Below are 25698 nucleotides of genomic sequence, written 5' to 3'. Positions count from 1 at the left end.
AAAATAGGCAGCAAGCCAGATTTGACTCTTGGTCCATGGTGTACCAACTCTTGACTTAGAGGGTCACTTAGTGGTACGTAGCTAGTGGTGGACCTACGATTTGAACCCTGTTTGGGGAGACGCTGTTAGCGTATATGCCTGCCCACTACTACACTGGCCACTATGCTGCTTCTGTCACATCCTTTTCTTGAGTTTAATCCAATAGAGGGAACAGACATGATATTTACCTATACTTTTATAAAACTTTTTAATGGATTTGGTATGTGCAACTTTGGGGGGTGATGAATACCAAATACTGGAATATCCCCTGATTTCTAGACTGGCACTTCTTTAGAGTCAGAGCTGGTACAGAATAACACAGTTACTGACATTAATAATAGAATGCCAGAAATAAGAGAAGATGGGGGTGTTTTCAGTGGTCTAAATTGCCTGTAGAATGAGCCTCTCACCCACTTGGCCAGGGCTCATAACAATTAACCAAGCCAAGTAGAAAAGAATAGACTTTCATTCCCTTTATTGGTAAGAAACCTCCCATATCAAGAGGGAATCGATAGCAATCTCCTTGGGAGCCAGTAATCCCTTTGGCATTTATCTGTGAAGCTGCTGCTGCTGCAGACTGGCTGTTCATTGTGTCTAGTGTCTCTTCTCCCTTCACCTCTCATTGGGAAATGAGAAGAGCAGCATCCTCTCTAGTGGATTTTAGTGAAAGCTGGTTAGGGTTAATTATTAGAAAGTACCTTGGAAATATGATTCCATTATTTATTTTGTGTTCATTTGACATAGTATATTTCTCCAAAGCACTAAAGAAGACACTATGCAAATAACTTTCTAAAACTATTCTAATAACATTTCAAAAAGTCATAACTATCAAGATATTAAGAAATGTTATTGTCACAAATTGTACAGAAGAGGGAAGGCAGCCTAAGGTGGAGAATAGGTATCTTGGCAAAGTGGTCTCAATGGAAACATGCAGATATACTCAGGGTAGACAGACTAATTCAAGGGTTCTAATCTCATAGTTCCCAGCTGAACTGAGGGCCTGCTAAATCTAGACCAGACCAAGTCTGGTGGGACAGGAGGGTCTTCATCCCTGAATACAGTCCTGCTAATGGCCCTAAATCTTCAACTGTGCTCATTGAAAGGCTGGCATTTCTGTTGGCTGGCTTGGTCCATTCCCCACACAGGATCAGTATCCTGGTGTGTAATACAAAGTACAGGTGCTACAGGGAGCAAGGGAAAAACTTTATCTGGATTTCACTGCTTCAAACCAGACTACACCCCATAAGATTATCAAGGCTACCTTCTGTGGGGAGGAAATTTTGAACCACTTGAGTTTTAGATGGCTGGCCATAAGGATAAAGTAAAGCCAATGTTATAGGGACCAACTTTACTTGCTAGGAGCGTAATGGTACTGTGGTATTCCTCAAATGTTATGGAGATTGGACTCATTTTTTTTAGTGCTAAGGATATCTAAATGTATAATGGTTTGGGGGTTAAAGATATGTAAATATGGAAATGGTTAGTCAAAATAATGATAACACCGGCTATTTACTGACCCTTTGGTATACATCCTATGCCTGGGATTTTATATGAATTCTTTCATTTAATTCTCATACCAGTCTTAGACAATAGGAACTATTATTGTTATTTTCTTGAGATGAAGAAAATGAGACTTGGAGATGTTAATTAACTTTCTGAGGTAACACACCTAAGTGAATGGTGGGGCTGGAATTCCAGCTCAGGAGTCTGCCTCCAAAGCCCACAGGCTTAATTACTGGAGTGTGGAGCCGTCCTGACTCCTGCTAGTGTGGTTTTAAGAAAACCAGGTTTCCTTAAGAATGTTTTTGTTTTCTTAAGAAAGAATGTTTTAAGAAAAGGAAGTGTTTTTAGAACTTTGTAGCCCATTGGGCAGAATGTACTATTTTTGATCCCTAACTCTGAAAGTACCCCCCACCGGGCATCTGTTTTTCTGAGAGACCTGTTTCAGCCCAAACAAGGAAGCATCTTCCAGTAGCCACCAAGTTCTGTAAGCTAGGAGCGAATCACAGTGTATGTCTTCTGTACCCGCAGTTACGGCTAGATGAGGCTCAAGAAGCAGAATGCCAGGCCTTGAGGCTACAGCTCCAGCAAGAAATGGAGCTGCTCAATGCCTACCAGAGCAAAATCAAGATGCAGACAGAGGCACAGCATGAACGTGAGCTCCAGAAGCTAGAGCAGAGGGTGTCTCTGCGCAGAGCACATCTTGAGCAGAAGGTATGAGCATGTTGTCAAGGGTCCTGTACCACTGGGTAGAGGACGGGCGTGGCTCTGCCTGTGTACCGGGCGATTTAACAAAGGCGCTGTTCCCCTCATACCTGCTTTGATACTCCTAGTGCCCTGAGAGGTAGGCATAGTCCCCATTCCACAGACAGGACACTGAGGCTCAAAAGGCTTAATTAAGTTACTTGCATAAATCTGATCCCACAGCCTAAGTTCTCTCTATTATATTACTCTGCTCGGAAACCTTCCACCTTCACAGCCTGAGGACTGACACGGGTTACTGGGTAGTTGATTTGACGTATGAAAGGTACTGTGAGTTGATAGCGTGGCCCCTAAATGTCGTGAGGCCAAATACAGATTTGGTTTTTATTCTCAGCTATTTCTAAACCAAAAGAAATCACCAGCAGGGCTCTTTAAAAAAAATTAAAATGAAGAGAGGCTGATATTGCCATACATAATAAATGTTATCAGAATTGAAATATTCATTGCTTTAGATATTGCTGAGGAATATGAAGTAGAAAAGATGTCATAAAGCATCTCAGAGCTGTTAAGCATGTATTTGCTTAACCAGTTATTCGTGCTTTCTTCTGGTAGTTCCCAGAGATCAACGTGAGAGACTATTTTCCTGCTCTAGAACTAAATTGCTAATGACCCAGGGGGCTTTGGGCTCTCTCTGGGAAAGCAGCACAACTTAATTGTGCTTGAGTGTCTTTTAGCTTCTCCTGAGCCATCTCCTGCTGAGACAGGACAGTGACCTAGATCGGCCCAGCTGCTTGGCTTGCTAGAATGGCAGTGCTGGCCCCAGGTGGCCCCAAACATTTTTATTCTTGTGAGAAAGTTTTAAATGTGATGGATTAGACACACAACATTTATCACAGGACTCTCCCAGCCTGCCCCAGACTAGTTTACTCTTAGTTCCTGCGTGTGTCATCTGTGTGCATGTTATGTGTATATATATGCCTGTTGGGAACTCCTTTCCATTAAGAACTGTTCATTGTGCTTATTTCAGATTGAAGAAGAGCTGGCTGCCCTTCAGAAGGAACGCAGCGAGAGAATAAAGTACCTATTGGAAAGGCAAGAGCGAGAGATTGAAACTTTTGACATGGAGAGCCTCAGAATGGGATTTGGGAATTTGGTTACATTAGATTTTCCTAAGGAGGACTATAGATGAGATTAAATTTTTTTGCCATTTACAAAAAAAAAAAAAGAAAGAAAGAAAGAAAACAAAAAAATTCAGACCCTGCAAAACCACATTCCCCATTTTAACGGGCGTTGCTCTCACTCTCTCTCTCTCTCTTACTCTTACTGACATCGTGTCGGACTAGTGCCTGTTTATTCTTACTCCATCAGGGGCCCCCTTCCTCCCCCCTCCCGTGTCAATTTTCAGTGCTGGCTGAAACCTGGCCATCTCTTCTATTCATAGTACACGTCACAGTATCGATGTGATTCAAAATGTTTCAGTGAAAACTTTGGAGACAGTTTTAACAAAACCAATAAACCAACAACAACAAAAAAGTGGATGTATATTGCTTTAAGCAATCACTCATTACCACCAATCTGTGAAAGTAAAGCAAAAAATAATAATAATAATAATAAATGCCAAGGGGGAGAGAGACACAATATCCGCAGCCTTACACCTTAACTAGCTGCTGCATTATTTTATTTTATTTTATTTTTTTGGTATTTATTCATCAGGAATTAAAAAAAAACAAAGTTTTATTAAAGATTGAAAATTTGATACATTTTACAGAAACTAATTGTGATGTACATATCAGTGGTGACATATTAATACTTTTTTGGGGAATGGGGGGTGGGTGGGGTGAAGAGATCTTGTGATTTTTAAGAACCTGCTGGCAAGAGTTTAACTTGTCTTGAGCATATTCTGATTGTATCATAATCATTTTCTGCTGTTGCAGAGGATGTGAATACACTTAAGGAGCTCACAGAATCCCAGTAGCACAAATTGGGCTTTGGCAAATCGTGTATTTTGTGTATAGAAGGAATTTAAGGAGAGGTATTACTTATTTTCATATTGTATTTTAACTGTTTCTCTGATCAAATTTTTTTACTCCCTCCTCCCAGTCCTCCCCACCTCCCTCCTTTTCCAATTCAGTATTTGGAGTTCAACACTGTCTCTCAATCAGATCATCTTGATCTTTTTTCTTTATTTCCCTGCCCCTCCCTAAGTCCCATATCTTGGTCATAAATATTGCATTATTCACACTTTCAAACTGTGTATTTTCTTACAATAAAAAATGATGAAAAAAAAAAGGCTTTACTTCTTTTGCATGCACTTTAAAAAACAAAACATTTTTCAGGTTCCAAGGAAGAGCATGATAACTGTCAGAGCTTTTAATTATATTTGTAAATAAAAGTGTTCATCACATTGCCTTGCTGTGTTATTGTAGCAGGAAGTTTCCCTTCTAGGTTCATCAGCTCCTAATGCAGAGGGAGAGCTGCCCTCCAGAAGCTGTTCTCCGTGGCCCCTCAAGAAGAACCATTCAAGATTTTCAGGTAAAGCTGCATCTTCCAAGTTCTTCTGCAGGGCTGAAGATGGGGTTGCACTGTCTGAAGTGGTCAACTGCACCTTTTTACCCTTAAGAATAGAAGGTGGCACATGTGTGCACGTGCACACACACACGTGCACACACGTGCACCCACAATGTGCCAGTCCTAGGACCATGTATTGCTGAGAGAAGTGAGGCACCTTAAAGAAAAGCAGGCTATGAAGAAGACATTATAACCAAATATTTGAAATGATCCTACTGTAATAGTAGATTCCCCCACCCCTCATAGTCAGGTTTTATTAGAATAACTTTATGTACATGACAATGAGGTAGTAAAATCTGTAACTTCTAGGAAACGGTTTTGGGGTCAAGACAATCTCAGTAAGATCTCATTCTCTTAGGGTTCTGAGTCCTACTCATTGAAAATTGATCTCTAGCATGATGACTTGAAGATCACAGTTGAATTCTACAGGATATTCAGTCATCACAGACAAATGTGAGGAGTCATGTTCACTGCGATAGACTAACCCAGAGGTGTACTCCAGAACTCACAAAATGATTATTAACATGGGCTAACCCCAACCGTAAAGGCTTTAATAGTGAACACCCAGTTTTCTGAGCAGCTTAGGTCGTTAAAGTTTCCATATTAGGTACATCAGAAAGTAATACTGGAAAGGGCTGGAAAGGACTCATAATTATCCATGAAAAATAGATAACCTTTATTGCATTATGCTTACCATGTGATAGAACTCTACACTAAGCATTTTGTAGATGAGGAAATAAGCTCAGACCAGGGTAAATGGAGTGGAGTCTGAATCGAGACCTGTCCAATTTCTGAACCCACACACCTAAGAATAGTCACACTGCCACTCAAAAGAACATTAAATCATCAGTAAGAAAAACTTCTTGTAGTTTATTTCATCCACTTCTGTCTGTAGTGAAAACTGTCTAGCTAGCTTGTGTAAAGGCCTTATGTTTGTGAGATTATAGGTGCTGATCTTTATAAAAGTTCCCTCTCCACAAGTTTGTCAGTGATGTGTCCAAGGTAGAGTTATCAGAAGGAATGTGGGTTTGTGCCCCTGACACCTGGTACAGACTAAGTCTTCCAACTCCTTCTAGTACCTGAGGCAGTGAGAATAGACAGGAACCAGAATAGTAGCAAGAGAACAGGTATAAAAGAAGTACTGGGACGGGAGCAGAGACCCATTGTCTGGTATTATTCCAGCATATACAAAACTCCCCTGAGTTAAAAGAATTGTTATAGGTTTGTCATAAATATTATAATGGCTGCTTACCTTTGATTTGCAACTATTCATTCAATGAATATTTACTGCGTACTTTATATGTCAGGTACAATGCCAGATGCTTAAGCTCTGTCAGTGTATCTCAAACAGGTAAAGATCCTCACCCTAATGGAGCTTACATTAGAGGTAGGAGGAAAATGGTAACACATAATAATTATAATTTTAAATGATCTTACATGGTAATAAGTGCTATAGATAAAGGAAAAAGGAAAGAGTAAGGGGGGTCAGAAGTGCGAGGAGCGGCATACATTCAGCTAATTCATTCAGGAAATATCTATTGAGCGTCTACTGTGTCTGGGGATGTAGTAGTAAGTAAGATGGATAGGGTCACTACTCTGCTGAAACTCATGGTTTAAATCTCCACTGAAAGAAGTAAATAAGCAGTGGACTAATTTAATCAACAGTGGGCAAAGACAAGCCATTACAATGCAAATGCTGGGTGCGACCAGGAGTTTAAAGGAACTGAAACAATTACAGTCATAGGGAATATCAGAGAATACTTACCAGTGATGTCTAATTAACAGCAAAAATTTACTTACTGAATTTACCACTGACTGTAAATATTTGATTAAATATTGAAAAAAGTATTCCTGGGCAACTGGAAACGTGCCCATGTAAGAATTCGGTATACCTCTCTGATTTTAATTTAGCAATAAATTTTGCCATAGAAATGATAAAACATAAAAAAAAATGTTTTGTTGTTCTAGTTTGGCATAGCTGTGTGCTTTTCCTGCTGATTACAACTAAAAAGTAGACAAAAATGCAAAAGCGACTATCTGAGGATACTGAGAAATAAAAGCAGGTGGATTGTGGAGAAGCAACCTAGACAGGAATGAAGGCAAAATAAAACCATTCTCAGATGAAGAAAAATTAAGAGAATTCATTGCCACCAGACCTAATGTACAAGAAATGCTAAAGGAAGTTCCTCATACTGAAGGGAAATGATACTTGAAGGAAACTTGGATCTCTGGGAATGAAGGAAGAGCAACAAATGGTAAATATCTAGATAAATATAAAAAAGTTTTCCCTCTTATAGTCTTCAAAATACATTGAAATATATACATATACATATATATATATACATATACATATATATATATATATATATACTTTGTTGAAAGCAATAAATATTGTCTGGGGAAGGTTTCGCTGTATGTAAATACAATCCATATGACAATTATAACTTAAAGGTTGGGAATTAAAGGACCCATATGGTTGCCATGCTTCTGCATTTTACATGAAATGATATAATTCTTATTTTAAGCAGACCATGAAAAATTAGTTATGTATATTTTTAACTCCTAGAACAACTTGCCAAAAAGAAAATGCAAAGAAGTAATAACCAAAAATCTAGGTCATGAATTAAAATATTCAAATAATCCAAAAGAAGGCAGTAAAGGGACAACAGAGATACAAAGAAAAAGAGGGACAAACAGAAAACAAAATGGTAGACCTAAATCCCACCATATCAATAATTACATTAAATATTTACAGAGTGGATAAAAAAAGGACTATACACTGCCTACGAGAGACAGACTAAATATAAAGACACATAAGTTGAAAGTACAGTCATCCCTCGGTATCTACAAGGGCGTTGGTTCCAGGACCCCTGTAGATACCGAAACCCATGAATGCTCAAGTCCCTTACATAAAATAGTGTAGTATTGGCATACAACCACACATCTACCCATATACTTTTTAACATCTTTATTGGAGTATAATTGCCCCACAATGCCGTGCCAGTCTCCGCTGCACAACAAAGTGAATCGGCCACATATATACATAAATCCCCATATCTCCTCCCTCTTGCATCTCCCTCCCACCCTCCCTATCCCACCCCTCTAGGTGGTCACAAAGCACCGAGTTGATCTCCCTGTGCTATGCGGCTGCTTCCCACTAGTTATCTGTTTTACATTTGGTAGTGTATATATGTCAGTGCTGCTCTCTCACTTTGTCCCTATCCATATACTTTGAATCATTTCTAGATCACTCCTAATACCTAATACAATGTAAATGCTGATATCAGCACATGGCAAATTCAAGTTATCAGCACATGGCAAATTCGAGTTTTGCTTCTTGGAACTTTATGGAATTTTCTTTAAAGTATTTTCAACCTGCAGTTGCTTGAATCTGCATATGCAGAACCCACAGAAATGGAGGGCTGACTGTAAATGGATGGAAAAAGTACCATGCAAATAGTATAGTATAAGAACGCTGGAGTGCTATTTTATTTATTTATTTATTTGGCTACGTCAGGTCTTCATTGCGTGCGGGCTTCTCTCTAGTTGTGGCGCATGGGCTCCAGGGCACATGGGCTCTGTAGTTGTGGTGCGCAGGCTCCAGAGCACATGGGCTCTGTTTTGTGGCACATGGGCTCTCTCACTGAGGCGCGCAAGTAGTTGTGGCATGCAGGCTTTGTTGCCCATCGGCCGGTGGGATCTTAGTTCCCCAACCAGGGATTGAACCCAGGTCCCCTGCATTGGAAGGTGAATTCTTTACCACTGGACCACCAGGGAAGTCCGTGAAGTGCTATTTGAATATCAACTAAAATGAACTTCAAGACAAAGAGTATTATCTAAGATAAAAGACACTAATAATGAGAAAAGGAATCATTTATCAAGAAAACATAATATTAAATAGAGAAATAGACAACAAAATTATAGTAGGAGAATGTTAACTCCCCTCTCTCAGCAATTGATACTACAGACACAAAAATAAGAAAAGACACAGATCTGAACAACACTATCAACCACCTTGATTTAACTGACATTTATAAAACATCCACAAGCCAGAATACACATTCTTTTCAAATATACATTATGTTCACCAAGTTAGACCATATGCTGGGCCATATAAAATACTCTCTGACCAAAAAGAATTTTTTAAAAATTAATTACAACAAAATATCTAAGAAAAAAATATCTAGAAATTAACACACTTCAAAATAAGCCATAGGCCAAAATGAAATCACATATGAAAATAGAAAATATTTTGAACTGAATGACAAATACATCAAATTGTGAGATGCAGATAAAGCAGTCCTTGGAAACTTAAGCTTTAAATGCTTATATTAGAAATCAACGAACTAAAGTTCCACTTTAAGAAACTAGAAAAAGTTGAGCATAGCAAACCCAAAGTATGTATAAAGAAAGAAATACTGGGCTTCCCTCGTGGCGCAATGGTTGAGAATCTGCCTGCCAATGCAGGGGACACGGGTTCGAGCCCTGGTCTGGGAAGATCCCACATGCCATGGAGCAACGAGGCCCGTGAGCCACAACTACCGAGCCTGCGCGTCTGGAGCCTGTGCTCCACAACAAGAGAGGCCGCGATAGTGAGAGGCCCACGCACCGCGATGAAGAGTGGCCCCCGCTTGCCACAACTAGAGAAAACCCTGGCACAGAAACGAAGACCCAACACAGCCAAAAATAAAAATAAATAAAAATTTAAAAAATAAAAAAACACCATCCCCTCTACTACCACTTCACTCCACCCTTATAAAAAAAAAAAGAAAGAAGAAAGAAATACTAAAGAGCATAAATCAACTAAATAGAAGATAAACTACCCAAGCCAAAAGCTTATTCTTTGAAAAGAGCAACAAAATTGACAAATTTCTGTGGGCTTCCCCAGTGGCGCAGTGGTTGAGAGCCCGCCTGCCGATGCAGGGGACACGGGTTCGTGCCTCGCTCCGGGAAGATCCCACGTGCCGCGGAGCGGCTGGGCCCGTGAGCCATGGCCGCTGAGCCTGCGCGTCCGGAGCCTGTGCTCCGCGGCGGGAGAGACCACAGCAGTGAGAGGCCCGCATACCAAAAAAAAAAAAAAAAAAAAAAAAGAGTGAAAGGGGGAGTATCACCACAGATCCTACAGACAATAAAAGATAATGAGAAAAAATTATGAGTAGCTTTATGGCAACAAATTTGACAACCTAGATGAAATAGATTTACTTCTTGAAAAATACAATTTAACCAAAATTGACACAAGGAGAGAAACTGCATAGTCCTATATCTATTTAAAAATTTTGAATTTGTCATATAAAAAATTTCCCAAACAAAAAACTCCAATTCCAGACAGTTTCACTGTTAAAGTCTACCAACATTCAAGGAAGAAATAACACAAACCTTTGCAAAACATAAAGAAGGGAGGATCACTACCCAACTTGTTTTATGTATATGTGTAATATCAAAACCTGATGAAGACTTTACAAAAAAAGAAAATTATAGATGACTAACCCTCATGAGTATGGACACAAATTGCTTAACACAATTTAGTAAATCAAATCTAGCAATATTTTAGAAGATCAGTAGTACACAATGAACAAGTAAGGTTTATCTCAAAAATACAAAGTTGGTTTGACGTTTGAAAATGTAGTCAACATGTTAAAAGAATAAGTGGGAAGCCCATATAATCATTTCAATAGATGCAGAAAAAGCATTTGACAAAAATTCAACATTCACTCATATTTAAAACATACAAACAAACATACCTCCCAGCAAACTAAGAATAGTGGGAGATATCCTCAAACTGAAAAGGGCATCTACAAAAACCTATAGCTAATTTTATACTTAATAGTGAAAGACTGAAATGTTTCCACCTGAGATCAAAATCAAGGCAAAAATACCCACTTTCACCACTTGTATTTATCATTATTCTGGAGGGCCTACCCATTAAATAAGGCAAGAAAAGGAAATAAAAGATTAGAAAAGAAGTAAAATTGTCCCTGTTTGCAGATGATATATCTGTTTACAAAGAATCTACAGAACTACTAGAGCTAATAAATGAATTTAGCAAGTTCACAGGATCCAAGGTTAATATACAAAATCAACTATTATTTTATACTAGAAGCACTCAGTGGGAAAATGAAGTTTAAAAAACTGCATTCACAGTTGTTACATTTACATGCAGAAAGTACCTAGAAAGAAATCTAAAAGAGTTCTAAGATCTCTACACCAGGAAAAAACAAAAACCACAAGAAGTTGCTGAAAGAAATTTAAAAGAACCTAAATACATTTAAAAAATATATACTATGCACATGGGTAGGAAGACTTAATATTGTTAAGATGTCTATTCTCCCCAAATTAATCTATAGATTCAATGCAATCCCAATAAAAATTCCAGCAAGACTTCTTGTAGAGATGAACAAACTGATCCTAAAATGTTTATGTTAATACAAACAACATAGAATAACCACAGCAAATTTTAAAAAGGTGAACAAAATTTAAGGACTTAGTCTGCTTGATTTCAAGACCTGCTATAAAGCTACAGTAATCAGGGCACTTTGGTATTGGCAAAAAGATAGACATAGAACAACGGGACAATACAGACAGTTCAGAAATAGATGAATACATTTGGTCAAGTGCTTTTGTTTTTTGGGGGTTTTTTTAATAAATGAGCTAAAACAATTCAATGAAGAGAGGAAAATCTTTTCAACAAATGGTACTGGATCAACTGGACATCCATGTGGGGAACATTGAACACTGACCCTTATCTCACTGTCCACAAAAATTAATTCAAAATGGATGGTAGACTCAAGTAAAGAATCTAAAATTATAAAACTTCTAGAAGAAAATGAGAAAATCTTTGTGAGCTTGGACTAGGCAAAAGTTTCTTAGAAAAAGTAGGAACCATAAAAGATTTTTTTTTTACTTTTATCAAAATAAAAATTGTTTGCTCTTCAAAAGACACCATTAAGTCAAAAAGGCAAGCCACAAGCTGACCAGGAGTATATCCACAACACATTTATCAGACAAAGATTTGTATCAGGGTATAATAAGACTCTTACAACTCATTCGTATGAAGACAAACGCAGTAAGAAAGTGAGCAAAAGATGTGAACACTTTCCAAAAGATGACATACAAATGACCAATAAGCACAATGGAAAGATGCTCAACATCAAAAGTCATCAGGGAAATGCAAACTAAAACCACAATGAGATAACACTATACATCCATTAAAATGTTAAAAAAAAAATACAAGTTTTGGTGAGTATGTGGAGCAAATGAAACTCAAAGTAAAATGGCACACCTACTTCTGAAGACAGTTCAGCAGTTTCTTAGAAAGTTAAACACACTTAACATACAATCCAGCAATCCCACTTCTAGGTTTCCACACAAGAAATGAAAATTTCTAGGTTGACATAGAAACCTATACATGTATTCATAGCAGCTTTGTCATAGCAAAAATAACTAGAAAACCCTCAAATGTCCATCACCAGTTGAATGGACAAATTGTATACAATGGATAAGACTCAGCAATAAAAATGAACTGTTGCTACATGCAACAACATGGATGAATCTCAAAAGCCAAGCAAGAAAAAAGGAGTATGTACTATATGATTCCACTTCTGTAAAATTCTAGAAAATGCAAACTATAGTGACAGAAAGATCAGTAGTTAACTTGTGATAGGGTTAGAAGGAGGGATGAAATACAGAGATGTAAGGAAGCTTTTGGAGGTATGGAATTGTTTAATCTTGATTTGGGTATATCTTGGTATATACATACGTAAAACATCAAATTATATGCTTAAATATGTGCAACATAATGTACTTCGATTATATTCCAATAAAGTTGAAAAAATAAATATTCTGCTTGTTCACAGGTTAAGCACGGAGCTTATCAAGGTAGAATCCCAGAGATGGCCCTAACAGTACTTTCAGAAATGTGATCTTAAGACGATTGTAAATTTTTTAGTCCATTTGAGTTTCTTCAAGGAAAAGGTACAATTAGGCCAGGGATCGGAGATAAGAGTAGGGTAAGAAATTAAAAATCTAAGATATAAATTCCTGAGTGGAAGGGACACCAGACTAAGAAGGAGGTTAGCTTTCTAATATTTATGGTCATCAGAATTAGGGAATTGATGAATGAGCTTTAGAGAGCTCTGTAAAAACTCAGTTGTATGTGGGAACTTCCCTGGCGGTACAGTGGTTAGGACTCCACGCTCCCAATGTAGGGGGTGTGGGTTCGATCCCTGGTCATGGAACTAGGATCCTGCATGCCGTGGGGTTCAGCCAAAAAATAGAAAACAAAACAAAAAAACTCAGTTGTTTGTGAATTTTTGTAGAAGTATATACATTTGGGAAAGGGGAGAAGGAACTTTTACGGCATGGTAAATGGATATAAAGAAGTCCATGCTCCCTAAACTTGACAGCCCCTTACGATTATTCATTCAACTGATGGTCACTGAGACTTCGTTATATGCTGGACATACGTCCGGTGCTGGAGATATTGAGCAGGACACTGGTTGTCCTTGCCTTTATAAAGGGTCCAGGCTAATAGAGGAGATAAACATCAAATTAAAAATTATACACATATACATATTTTAAAATTAGTTTTAATGTTTCAACAGAATGGTGTAGGAGAATCTTACCTAGTCAGGGAAGGATTCCCTGAAGGTCAGTTAAGGGATACCTAAAGGGCGAATGGGATATTGTCAAAGAAAGTGGAATAAGGTTCCAGGCACCACTTGTAAAGGACCAAATCTGGAAGCAGTCCGCCTTGTCAAGGGACTGAGAGGCAGCCAGCAAGTTTGGAGTTTAACGAGAAGACAACCGCAGGAAGCTAGAGAGGAAAATGGGGGTCAGGTCATATGGAGCCTTATAGGCCATTTAAGGATCTGATCTCCCTCCCAGAGCAGCTGCAAAGTGCTGAAAGGTTTTAAGTGGACACTGAGGCTGTTTGACTTTGCACCAGTTTAAGAACAGAGGCCCTTTGCTCCCTGACCCAGATGAGGATTTAGGACAGTACCATCACATTTAAATATTAAAGAGATACCAATCCTGTGTTTCTGAGATCTGGTCTTAGCGTCTGTGTTAATCAGGGATTAATTCAGGGCCTCCTGAGTAATTGCCATGTTTGATATATTTTCTGCCATGAAGTCAGAATGATGAGCAGTTCCCAAGGGTCCAGACTTGTTAGAAATGCTGGGCTCTGGCAGGGCTGCTAAAGTTACATCGTGATACAGAACAGCCTCCTGTGTCTCATCATTCTAAACCCTACACTTTTGGTAAACGTATAGCCTTGAGGAAAGCAGGGCCATTTGTAGACATGGTTCCTGTATGTCAATCAGGTCAAGTTAATCATTTATGTGTATTAATTCACTTAATCTCAACAAAAGATCATTTTGTAGTTCTCCAACAACCCTGCGAGCTAAATAAGGCAGATTAATGATTCCCCCTCACCCATTTTTTCACATGAGGAGGCTGAGCCTCAAAGGGAATTTGTGTGCAAGTGGGTGTGGTGGTTATGAGCTGGGCTCTGAGGCCAGAGCTACATTCAGAACCAGAATCATCCACTTCCTAGCTGGGAGTCCTTGGGCAAGTTCTGGTCTCCTTCCAATTTACTAGGTGAAACAGGGTATCCCCTTGCTTCTAAGGTTATTAATATATCTTTTTATGTGAACTTCCTGTGTATACACTTCACCTTTTTGGTTGGGTGGCTGAACTTCTGTACCTGTTTTAAACAAGGAAACTAATAGATTACTAAAATTCCTCATTAATCTTTAGACTCTGTGACTAAAAAAATACTGTGGTTAGCAGATTAAAAGTCTCAAGGAAAACAGGAGTTTAGAGAAAAAGAATAAACTATTTTAAATATACATAAATATAAAATTGTCCAAATGTTTAAAGTTTGAGAAGACTGGTAAGAGGATGGAAAAGCAGGTGCTTACATATACCACTGACATGAATAAAATCAGTGTGATCTTTTTGGAGGGTGATTTGTCAGTATCAAAACTGAAAATGTATATACCCTTTGACCCGATGTCAATGCTAGGAATCTACCCCACTAAATTACTCACAAAAGAGTTTTATACACATAGAAAAATGTTTGCTGAAGCACTCTTTATAATAGCAAATAACCAGAAATAATCTAACCATAGCAGGGGACTAGTTAATTATGGAACATCTATAAAATAGATTATGTGTTCAAAATAACATGAACTGTGGTGACCTGTCATCTGAATATATATGACATGAAGGTACATTAGTTGGGGGGAAACAGTGCAGAACAACGTATACCAGTATGCATAGCAAGACTATAATTTTTAAAGGATAAATGTGCAGACATATGCTGATACGAATCTTTATATTTGCTTCTGAAAGAAAACACAAGAAGCCACCAACTGCAATGGAGGAGGCTGGAGGGTGGAAGGCATTTTCTTCCTGTACCGTTTGCCTTGTCTTAACCATGTGCATGTCTTAATTCTCACATTTATTTTTAAGGTCGACAGGGTAGTTGTTCTCTTTATAACTTTTGTTTTACAAAATATTATTTTAAAGTTGAATTTTAAAACCCCAAAGTTAAAAAAAATTATTCTCTACCTTACTCGCCCCCAGAGATTATACGAGGCAACGTTTCCAACAGTTTTTTCAGAGAAGAAAGTAACTGCAGCAAAAGGTGGGGAAAGGCCCAGCCCTGCTTACACCTGCCAGGCCTGACCAGGATGCCTCTCCATCACAGACCAGGTCAGTGAAACAGACCTTCAAATGCCTTTCCCTTCCTTTGGTACATCAAATGGTATCAAAGTAATCTCCCCCTGGCTCCCCTTCCCCTCCCTTTTTTGGTACTGATTCTATATGGATCACAATCAGAACAATGAGAGGTGTGGGCTATTTCTTAGTCATTGTTATGGTTTCTATACAGAACTACCAAGGGGGAAGGTTTCCAACCAGCTTCAGTCTCAGGTGGAAAAGATCACTTACAAAAAGCAAAGGTGATTTTCAGGCAAGAAGTCTTAGCCTAAAGTTTTGTGACTTTTTTTTTTAAGCTCCAGTTTTAATGGTTGCTCCTGCTGTAGTTTAATGGCACATGTACAAGGACGAGCCCTCTGTATGGTTCCTGAATCACATCCCAATTGTCAATGCTGATCAGGGAAAGGGGCTACTCACCCTTAGAGGTTGTCTCTTGACGTCCCACATTTATGAAATCCCACACCCAAAAGGGCAAAATATCTGGAGGCCGGATTCAACTACGCAATGTTTTTATTTTTATTCAACTATAAGCAAATAGCAGAATTAACACAACATTCAGCAACTCCAGACCGGCTTTTCTTACAGCGAAGAGTGATCAATTTAACAGGCACAGACTTTCGGATTTCTGATGACCTCTCACTCAGCCCTGCAGCTCATCTAGATGGCCAAGGTTTAACAGCAGCTCTCTCCCTATTGCGGCCAAGCTTTAACAGCAACTCTCTCCCTATTGCTTTTTTCAGTATTGCTCTTTAAAGGAGCCAGAGCAGGACACTGACACCCAATAACCAGCCTGAAATGTATCACGTGGGGGGCTAGCGGACGTGCCGGCCCCTGGGCCCCTGGTTGTCTTCATGAGAGACAGGGCTGTGAAAACACATGCCAGAAGATGCCGTCACAGACAATCCTGGGCTCGGGCTCACAAAGGCAGAGGCAATCAACCTTTTCTTTTTTTCAGCCTCCCTTAAAGATTCTTTGATGCTCTGTTCTAATACTGCAGACCTGGTCTTTTTACGAGAATTTTTTTCTTCTTTTAAGTCTGGGTTGTTATTCTTATATTAACATTTTGATGACCCCATCCTAGTACCAAAATATCCCCCACCAAAACGGAGTTCAAACTTGACCAAAACGTAAACCCCCTAGAATTACAGAGGACAGGCAGAAGGAAAAGTCACCCTAAACCTAAATCTGACCGCTCAGGGCCCAGGCAGGGGGAAGGGGAGAAATCTACATGCATCACTAAACTGAAACACTGCTTGGGAACTCTGGGACCGTGTCCATCTCCTGGCTTTCCTCTACTTCCCAGACAGCTGCTCGTACAGTTTGGGCACATAGTCATCCCATTCGGCCTGGTAACACGTGCCGGCCACCGGAGCCCCAAGCTCGTACTTTTTGCGGAAATTCGCCACCTTGAATTTGCCACGGTGGTCTCCAGATCGGTTGCTGAGAATGGGCTCATCACACTTCAGTGGCCTGTCCTGCTCGTAAACCAGCCAGACGTAGCGGTGAAGGCCTGGAGGGAGAGGCGGGAGGGAAGATGTACACACAGCTAGGCATGTGAGAGGGAGACATCACCCATTTTCGGGGAATGCACCAACTTGGAGGGACCCAGACCACCCCATTTATGAGAGGGACCTAAGTTCACTGCAGCTTTATTTACAATAGCCCAGAGAAGAAAGCACCCCAAATGTCCATTGATGAATGAATGGATAAACAAAATATAGTATATATGTATGATGGAATATTATTCAGCCTTGAAAAAAGAAGGAAATCCTGCCCCATGCTACCACGTGGATGAGTCTTGGTATGGATCTGCATATGGCATGGAACTTACATGGAGCTACTGAAACTTTCCTATACTGCTGATTAGAGTGTAGAAATTTTCAACCATTTTGGATTTCTATGACCCAACAATTCTACTCCTAAGTATTTACCCAAGGGAAATGGAAACATGCCCATAAAAGGACAAGAGTGTAAACAGCAGCTTTATTCATAATATCCAAACACTGGAAACACAACCCAAATGTCCAGGGAATGGCTACACAAACTGTGGTATATTCGCACAATGGAATACCACTTGGCAATGAAAAGGAAAAAGCTACTACCTTGAGTCCAAGAGACCAGTCACCGAAAACAAATGCATACTGCATGACACCATTTATAAGAATACAACAACAGCAAGAGTAATCCATAGAAAGGAGTCAGAAAATAATTAGCTCTGGGGTAATTTAACTTAAAAGATGCCTTAAGAACTTTCTGGGGTGACAAAACTATCCTACATCCTGTTTTCCATGGTGCTTACACGGATGTGTGCATTGGTCAATGTTCACTGACTAAACCCTTCTGATCTGTGTGTTTTATTATACGTAAGTTATACCTGACTAAACAAATACGAAAGAGAAAAAAGTGAGTTACTGAAGCTCTTTTTGTTAATGAGAACACAGCTCCTGCTTGAGAGAACTGCTTTAGTCTCATGGGTGTATCTTCCATAATTAAACTGCCTAATGCAGTTTTATAACTGCCCCAGAAAACTTAAGAGATACCTGGGAAAGCTGTCCCTCTCCCATCCTCTTATGAATGCATGAGAGGGCCTGGAGCCATCTGAAGTTTCTGGGCCTAAAGATAAAACACAAGGTCCCTTTTCGGGGGCCTTATACCTCTTCAGAGTAACTCATGGCTGGACAACGTGTACAAGAGCAAGTGTTCTGCTGTGCTCCACTTCCCTTGCTTCAGGAAATGGAAACACCTGTAATGCATGACAGGCAATAACAGTGCATCTCCCACTGTTAGCCTAGGCAGCACTTACCCAACTTGGAGAGGTTCAATACAGTATTCTCTCTCTCTCTCTTTACATATATAATACATAACCTAAGGCAATACATTATGTGTGTGTATCTTCAATACAGTTCTTAGTAACCAAATCTTTTCAAGATACCACACTAGATTTTCGATAGAAAGACGAAATGACAAAAAAGCCGATTTTTTATAATTAATTTGGAAACTATGACCATTTCTGAGACCTTTCATGGGAACTAGAAACTCAACCCACAGGGCAAAGGCTGAATATGGAATTTAGCTGATTTAACTGTTTAATCCACGTGTAGCTCCCCTGGGAAGTTGTTCTCAGCATTCTGCAACATTGCTTCCTTGGTATCTCTTCACCAACTTCCCTGCTTGCTAAAGGCCTGACAGCTGAGCGGCAGCGCTAAAAGAACATCCATCTAACTGGTACCCAAGGCTCTAGCCACCTGACACTACAGCAGGTCTGAGCATCCCTGACAGGCAGTTGCCTTAGAGGCGAACGGAGTTGCCTAAAGTCTCCACTAGGGTAAGGGCTCTCATAAATAAAAATAAAACTCTAAGAACCAGACTAAAATTTTGTAGCACTTTAGGCCAATCCTGATGTCCCCGCCCATCTCCCTCCAAAAGCAGCCTTTACTGACCTGTGCCCTTGGGAGGTCCAGAGCCCACATAATCAGAGAGGACCGTGCCACTGCTGATGTCGTTGCCCTTCATGTTGACCACCAGGAAATGGTGCCATTCCCTACATGGAGGAACAGAGGACCATCAGCACCGCAGGAAGTTATTATGCACGCATGGGCGCAGCCAGCAAATGTGCAGCACGCACGTGCTCCACACCAGGATGCAGTGACAGACAAGACAGATGGCCCCACCTTCTCGGCCAGAGCAAACCTTACATGCCAGCAGAGAGGACCCAGCCACTCCCTCCCTCCTTCCGACTCTCTAGGGCAGGGGTCAGCACACTTCTGTGAAGGGCCAGACAGTAAATGTTTTAGGCTTTGTGCAACACACTGTCTCTATCACAACGACTCAACTCTGCAGCTGTAGCCTGAAAGCAGCCACAGACAGGGCATAAATAAATTATCGTGGCTGGGTTCCAACAAAACTTTGTTTAGGGACACCAAAATCTGAATTTCATGTAATCTCTACATGTCACAAAGTATTATTGTTCTTCAATTTTTCCCCCATTCATTTAAAAATGTTAAAGTCATTCTCAACTCATGGGGCTGTACAAAAAAAGGTCTCGGGCAGATCTAGCTCTCGGCTATAGATTCTAGACTTTTGTTCTAGGGAGTGAAAGGGAGGAAAATGCACACTCAGGCTTAAGCATGGACGTGAACACCCCAAATCGGGTCTATTTCTGCCACCACAGCATGTCCAGTAAGGGACTTACACAGTGCAAGAAGCACTGGGTCACATGTGGATGACTCGCTGTTTCCCATCTTTCCCCAACTTGCCTGTATTTGGGGTCCTTCCTGCTGGGAGCATCCGGGTCTGTCAAGACCAAGGTATACAGTTTACCTGGATCAAGGCCATCCCACGCAATGCTGGTGGGCCGGTTCTTAACCTGTAGGAAGGAACAGATTTGGAGTTTAAGTCAGAAATGCTGAAGAAACCAATACTTTCTTTGACCTCAGATTCCTTAAAGGTCAAGCACAGTAAATTATTAATTAAAGCTCAAGTATATCGACTCTATTAAGAGCGAGGATGTGACATTTAATATACATTATTTATTTTAGTCCCAACAACAATATGGGGCTAGTAGACGTAGAAAGACGATGGGTCAGGATTTCAACGCTCGTGCTGACTGCAACCTTACATTACCTGGAATGACAGGATCTCTAGATTGGTGACCACGTTACCTGGGGCCTGCTAAAGTGAAATCTGAATTAACCAGATATTTAAAAGAGCAGAGAAAATGAGAAAACCAAGGTGGGCAGACGTGGACAGTGAGTCTGGAAAGAGAGGCTGCGAGATGGGCACTTTAAACACCCAAAACAATAAACTCTGTAAACGTCTAAACCAATAAACCATCTGGGCACTGTTTATTCGCACTGTTGCTCCGGAGGTTCGGAACCAAAAACTCGCCACGGCGTCGGGCACCTAGTTTCCCCACTTGCAGCAGCCGGGACCTGGTTAGGCCTCAGCCGTGGGCGCTCAGAAGCCAAACAGTAAAACAAGGCCGTTTACCCTCGAGCCTTCCAGCTGCAGAACGCATTTACCTTTGGGGCGGCTTCACGCTACTGGGAAGAATCTCTGGGCACTGCTGCTCACCGCTGCTCACCGCTTACATAATGCGTCATATGCCCTCGGGTGGGGCTTTTACTTCCCAAATTGAGGCCTAAATTCCTGAGCACCCAGGGGAGGCTCTGGGGACGTGTGGGCGGCCACTCCCCACTCCCTCCAGGGAACGGCGCCCTCCCCTCCCCTGCGCAGCGATCTGGGCCGTTTCGAGGCCTATGCCACTGCCTGCGCCTCGAAGTCCCGGGAAAACGGATCAATTTCTTCCGAAGCCTCGCCTCGCCTGCCACGTGCCGGGTTCCCAGGGCTGGGTGGGGGGAGGGGGCGGTCAGAAGGCCTGCGGCTTGGGCACCGCGACCCCCTTCCCTCGGTTGATCCGGCGCACGGAGGCCGTAACGTCCCTCCCCACCTCCACTGGGTCCCCGCCCCTCCGACCTGAGAGGCTCTGAGCCTCCAGTAGCTGCACCCCCGCCGCCCTTGGGTACCTGGGTGGGTGTCAGCACTTTGCCCAGCTCGTCAACCTCCGCACCGCCGTATTTGACCTGCAGCGGATGCTGCGGCCTCTCGTCCACTTCCTGCAGGCTCAAAGGCCCGGACCACTTGCTGAGGTCCACCGGCATCGCGAAACCGAGAGGGTCGGACAGCAAGGAAAGCTGCGGGAGGACTTACGCAGGGTAACTGCCCAGCCTCCCAGCAGCCTACAAGCTGTACCGAGGCAACTCAGGCACTACGGCCAGGGAGCGCATGCGCCAGAGCCACCGCCCCGCCCTGCCCCGCTTCTCCAGTCACCGGCGAGGACGGGCCCCACTCTGCTCTCTGATTGGCCGAACCCAGTAGCGCGGGTCCTGTAGCGCTCCCGGGTCAATGCAGCAGGTTTGGTCTTTCTTTTTGCGGAGGGGGAATGTGCCGCCTGCCGCTGGCGGAGTTCCCAAGAACTGTGGCTGGGCTTGCAAGACTGTTGTTTCAAGAACTGCAATTGAGCTACCTTTAATTTTTTTAACCTTTTTGCATGATTCTTTGCTCTACTTTCTAAATGCAGAAATGGTATGGTCTTGCTTTTCTCTTGCACTTCTTAAAACAACCTCATTGCCCCGCCTCCTGGTATTTTCGCGCATGCTCACTGGTTTCCGTAACGGCCAGGAGAGGGCCTGGGGGATCTTTTGAGCGTTGTTCTCAACGGGTAAATATATTTGATCTCCCTATCCCCACTTGCTCTAGACAAGGTTCTTGGGAAATTTTTTTTTTGAGAATTTTTTTTTTTAAACTTGCAAAACAAGGAATGTTGCTGACCATCCAGTTTTAAAAGGATGAAGTCAGCCACTGCAGTCCCTGACCTACAACACACCCTGAAAGGCATTCAGGACAAGAACAGGATGATGCACTGTGTGCCTTGAGAAAAAAAAGGCAAAATCCTTAGATCTATTCTAGGAGAATTTTTAAATGAATCCAGATTCTTGCATCTTTCCATACTTAAAAAGCACTAAAATCATGAACTGAGATATCTGCTCCTAATGACTAGCATCAATCTTCTACCAACATGTATGCTTGATTGCATGTACCCCTTAGCCAAAATCATATATATACTGGCCTCTCCCTCTTCCTCTTCGAAGCAGTTCCTCGGAGCTATTTGAGAGGCTGTCTCCCAGGCTGTAGTCCTCAGTAAGACACAGAATAAAACTCAACTTCCAACTCTTGTGCTTTTTTTTTTTTTTTCGGTCGACAAACCATAGTTACTATTCCTACTTTGTTGACAAGTGGCTCTGTCTCAAAACTGCTCTCATTGTAGCCACCAAATGCTTTCTTTTTCTAAATATGATGGGCACTTTTTTAATACTCCTTATCTAATTTGACCTTAGGAGAGCTTTTGACATTGATAGCTACCCCCCAGGGAATAAAAAGTTGTCTGTTGTTTTTATTTCCTATTAGGAAATAATACAATTCATTGTAGAAAATTCATATTAAAAAATCCAAAGAAGTAAATACGAATAGCTTCTATTCCACTACTTGAACATAAACACTGGCAACAATTTGGGGTATATGTTTCCAATTTTAAAACTATGACTATAGGGGACTTCCCTGGTGGTGCAGTGGTTAAGAATCCACCTGCCAGTGCAGGGGACACAGGTTCAGTCCCTGGTCCGGGAAGATCCTGCATGCCGCGGAGCAACTAAGCCCATGCGCCACAACTACTGAGGCTGCACTCTAGAGCCTGTGAGCCACAACTACTGAGCCCACGTGCCACAACTACTGAGCCCACGTGCCACAACTACTGAAGCCTGTGAGCCTACAGCCTGTGCTCCACAACAAGAGAAGCCACTGCAATAAGAAGCCTGCACACCACAACAAAGAGTAACCCCCACTTGCCACAACTAGAGAAAGCCCATGCACAGCAATGAAGACCCAATGCAGCCAAAATTAAATAAATAAGTAAAATAAATTTTAAAAAAATTATGATTATAAATATTTTGTTCTGTTTATTCACCCAAAAAATTGCATTTACTCTACCATTGTAGAATATCCATATGAAAATGGATCTTCATTATTTTAATGGCCTAGTCTACTCTAGATGCACCACAATTTGTTCAACAAACGTCCTGATTTTGGACATTTATGCTATTTTGTTGTTTTTTCATTTTACAGATATCACTGAAATGAATATGTGTGTGTGTGTGTGTGTGTGTACACTTGATGGATAGTTTCAAGAGAATTTTATTAGGGATTAGGTAGGTCAAAGAATATGTACTTTAAAGGGATGAATCATAGCTAGTTAACTGTCTACTTAAGTCCAGACCAGAAGTAATGCCTTCAACATGAAACACTAATATGATTGTTGGTTCTTTCCATCAATTGTTCTATAAATGCATTTTGAGAAACTTGTAACCAAAAGAGAAATAGTCCCTGCCCTTGTGGAGTATATAGTCTAGCAGTGGAGAGAGGCATTCATCAAATGACATTCAACAAGTAAAAAATTACAAAATGTGATCTTTCTCAGATACAAATCAGGTAGGTCCACACCTCACCCTGCCTTCCCTAAAACCCTCTGTGCCCCTCCCCCAATTGCCTCAGGATGAAGTCCAGACTCTTCAAAGTGTCCTGTAGACTTCTTCTACTTCCCTGTGTCTACCTCCTTGCTTTCTTCTCTCCAAACACTGAATTTGTTTCATTTCCAACTTGTCTTTCTACCTACCTCTGGGCCTTTGAACATGCTGTTCCCTCTTCTTGGAACACTTTTCTCTCATTCCCCTTCTCCCCACCCCTCACTGTATTCTTGTCCCAGTTCACCTTTACTCATCTTAAACATCACTTCCACCTTCTCCCACTCATCAAGACTGGGAAATGCCCTCATCTCTGCATCCACATTCAATTTGTCTTTTTCTTAACATTCAGAGCATTTGGGATTATGAGTTTATCATCTGAAACACACTACTGCCCACTGGAATATACACTCCATGAGGGTTATCTCTCTTAGTCACTGGGCTTATTCCCAGCACTTAAAATAGTGCCTGACACACTTAGTACATGATATTATCATTATCATTATTATTATATGAAAATAAGTGAATTTTTTAAAAAGACCATCTGGTTGGTTTCAGGTTCAGATCACTAAAGCTTTGCTTTCTAATAAAATATCACATTCAGAAAAGATAGACGTTGCACCTGCAAATCCAGTATCAACAGCACCTCCTTAATTAGCGGCAGCTGGAAAAATCAGAGCACCTTTCCTCTCACTGTTTAAACAGCTCTCATCAAATGCTCATGAGATGATAGATGCCATCCCACAGCCATGTGTTAAAAAAGAAAACAACTCTTTGGTCTGATGAGATGGTTGCACCTTCATAGAAAAGTCTCAGAAGGAGACTTTTTAAAATTTGCTTTGAAGGAATTCCCTGCTGGTCCAGTGGTTAGGACTCCGCACTTTGACTGCCAAGGGCCCAAGTTCAATCCCTGTTTGGGGAACTAAGATCCCACAAGCCGCGAGTAAATAAATAAATAAATAAATAATTTTGCTTTGAGGACTTCCCTGGTGGCACAGTGGTAAAGAATCCACCTGCCAGTGCAGAGAACATGGGTTCGATCCCTGGTCCGGGAAGATACCACATGCCGCAGAGCAACTAAGCCCGCGTGCCGCAACTACTGAAGCCCGGGCACCTAGAGCCCCTGCTCCACAACGAGAAGCCTGCGTACTGCAATGAATAGTAGCCCCCACTCACTGCAACTAGAGAAAGCCTGTGCGCAGCAACGAAGACCCCACACAGCCAAAAATAAATAAATAAATAAAATTAAAAGCATAAAAAAAGAAATTTGCTTTGAGCTAGCTCTGGGACTAAACACAGATGCTCACTGGCTATTTAAGAGGTGGGAATGACTTTATGGAGTGCCTGCTAGCTGGAAAGTGCTTAACTGTGCTTATGGATAAGTTCTGGAGGCTCATGGAGTGACGGGGAGCGACCCCCTGGATTTTGCCATGCCTTCCTCTGTCTCTATTAGCCTGGGCTGCTCTCTCCACTGAGGAGAGGGAACTGGAACCACTTCCATTAAAACTATGGTTGGAACCAGCCAAACCGTATTTACTGGGCGCCTACTGTGTTCAGGTCAGCCTGCTCCCATAAGGACTGCTCACATTACCAAATGCATGCCCCCTATAGGTCCACGCATTCCAAGGACAACTGTAGTATTTACCAAGCACCCACTGTATGTATGCCCCAATGACAACAATTAACATTTACTAAGCACCTACTGTGTGCAGGTCAGAGTGCTCCAGTGAAGACAACTTCCATTTCCTGACCATTATCACTCCCACATGCCAGGCCCTGACTGAAGGCCTTGATGCTCAGCGTTTCATTTCATCCTCACACCAACCCAATGTGGGAGGGACTGCTATTAACCCATTTCATAGTTAAATAAACTGAGGCTTGGAGAGGTAGAGTGACAAAGCAGATGAAAGCCCACCTTCCGCCCTAGGCCGGACACGAAGTCCTTAAGCATGCTCTAGCTGGGAGTGCTGGGAATAGGTGAGGCAATCATGGTCTTTGACTCCAGAAAGCTTTCCCCTGGTGAAGGTTTATGCAGGAAATCACCATGAAAATCCCTCATGGCAGCCGTGAAAATGCAGCCCACACATCTCTA

The 25698-nt window shown here is 41.4% G+C and overlaps 2 protein-coding genes across 4 annotated transcripts in view; one reads left to right on the top strand and one right to left on the bottom strand.

Annotated features, from left to right (window-relative positions):
* Positions 1-4602, top strand: part of TAOK3 (TAO kinase 3) — a 187454-nt gene extending 182852 nt beyond the window's left edge. For all 3 annotated transcript variants that reach the window (XM_082852602.1, XM_082852600.1, XM_082852601.1), the window contains 2 exons: positions 2071-2253; positions 3269-4602. In XM_082852602.1, the coding sequence (XP_082708728.1) occupies positions 2071-2253; positions 3269-3430 (345 nt within the window). In that variant the 3' untranslated portion in view covers positions 3431-4602. The remainder of the gene's footprint in view (positions 1-2070; positions 2254-3268) is intronic.
* An 11863-nt stretch (positions 4603-16465) lies between these two features.
* On the bottom strand, positions 16466-21290 carry PEBP1 (phosphatidylethanolamine binding protein 1). The gene is made up of 4 exons (XM_082852509.1): positions 21057-21290; positions 19788-19897; positions 18972-19072; positions 16466-17041 (listed from the first exon to the last, which is right to left on the bottom strand). The coding sequence occupies exons 1-4, from the start codon at positions 21189-21191 to the stop codon at positions 16824-16826; spliced, it is 564 nt and encodes a 187-aa protein (XP_082708635.1). The 5' UTR covers positions 21192-21290; the 3' UTR covers positions 16466-16823.
* Positions 21291-25698: the final 4408 nt, after the last annotated feature.

This window comes from Leucopleurus acutus, assembly GCF_964270905.1.
Source record: "Leucopleurus acutus genome assembly, chromosome: 13".
In the NCBI taxonomy this organism is placed as follows: domain Eukaryota; kingdom Metazoa; phylum Chordata; class Mammalia; order Artiodactyla; family Delphinidae; genus Leucopleurus; species Leucopleurus acutus.
Note: the sequence above shows the minus strand (reverse complement) of the source record. Positions and strands in the feature narration are given on the sequence as shown.

Bases quoted from the DNA above. Each gene is read 5' to 3' on its own strand.
- PEBP1 (XM_082852509.1), bottom strand. From the start codon at position 21,191: ATGCCGGTGGACCTCAGCAAGTGGTCCGGGCCTTTGAGCCTGCAGGAA. The intron at 19,073-19,787 runs GCAAGTTGGGGA...TCCTCCATGTAG, and splicing joins AGGAAGGACCCCAAATACAG to GGAATGGCACCATTTCCTGG. The intron at 17,042-18,971 runs GTCAGTAAAGGC...CTCTCCCTCCAG, and splicing joins TGGACCTCCCAAGGGCACAG to GCCTTCACCGCTACGTCTGG.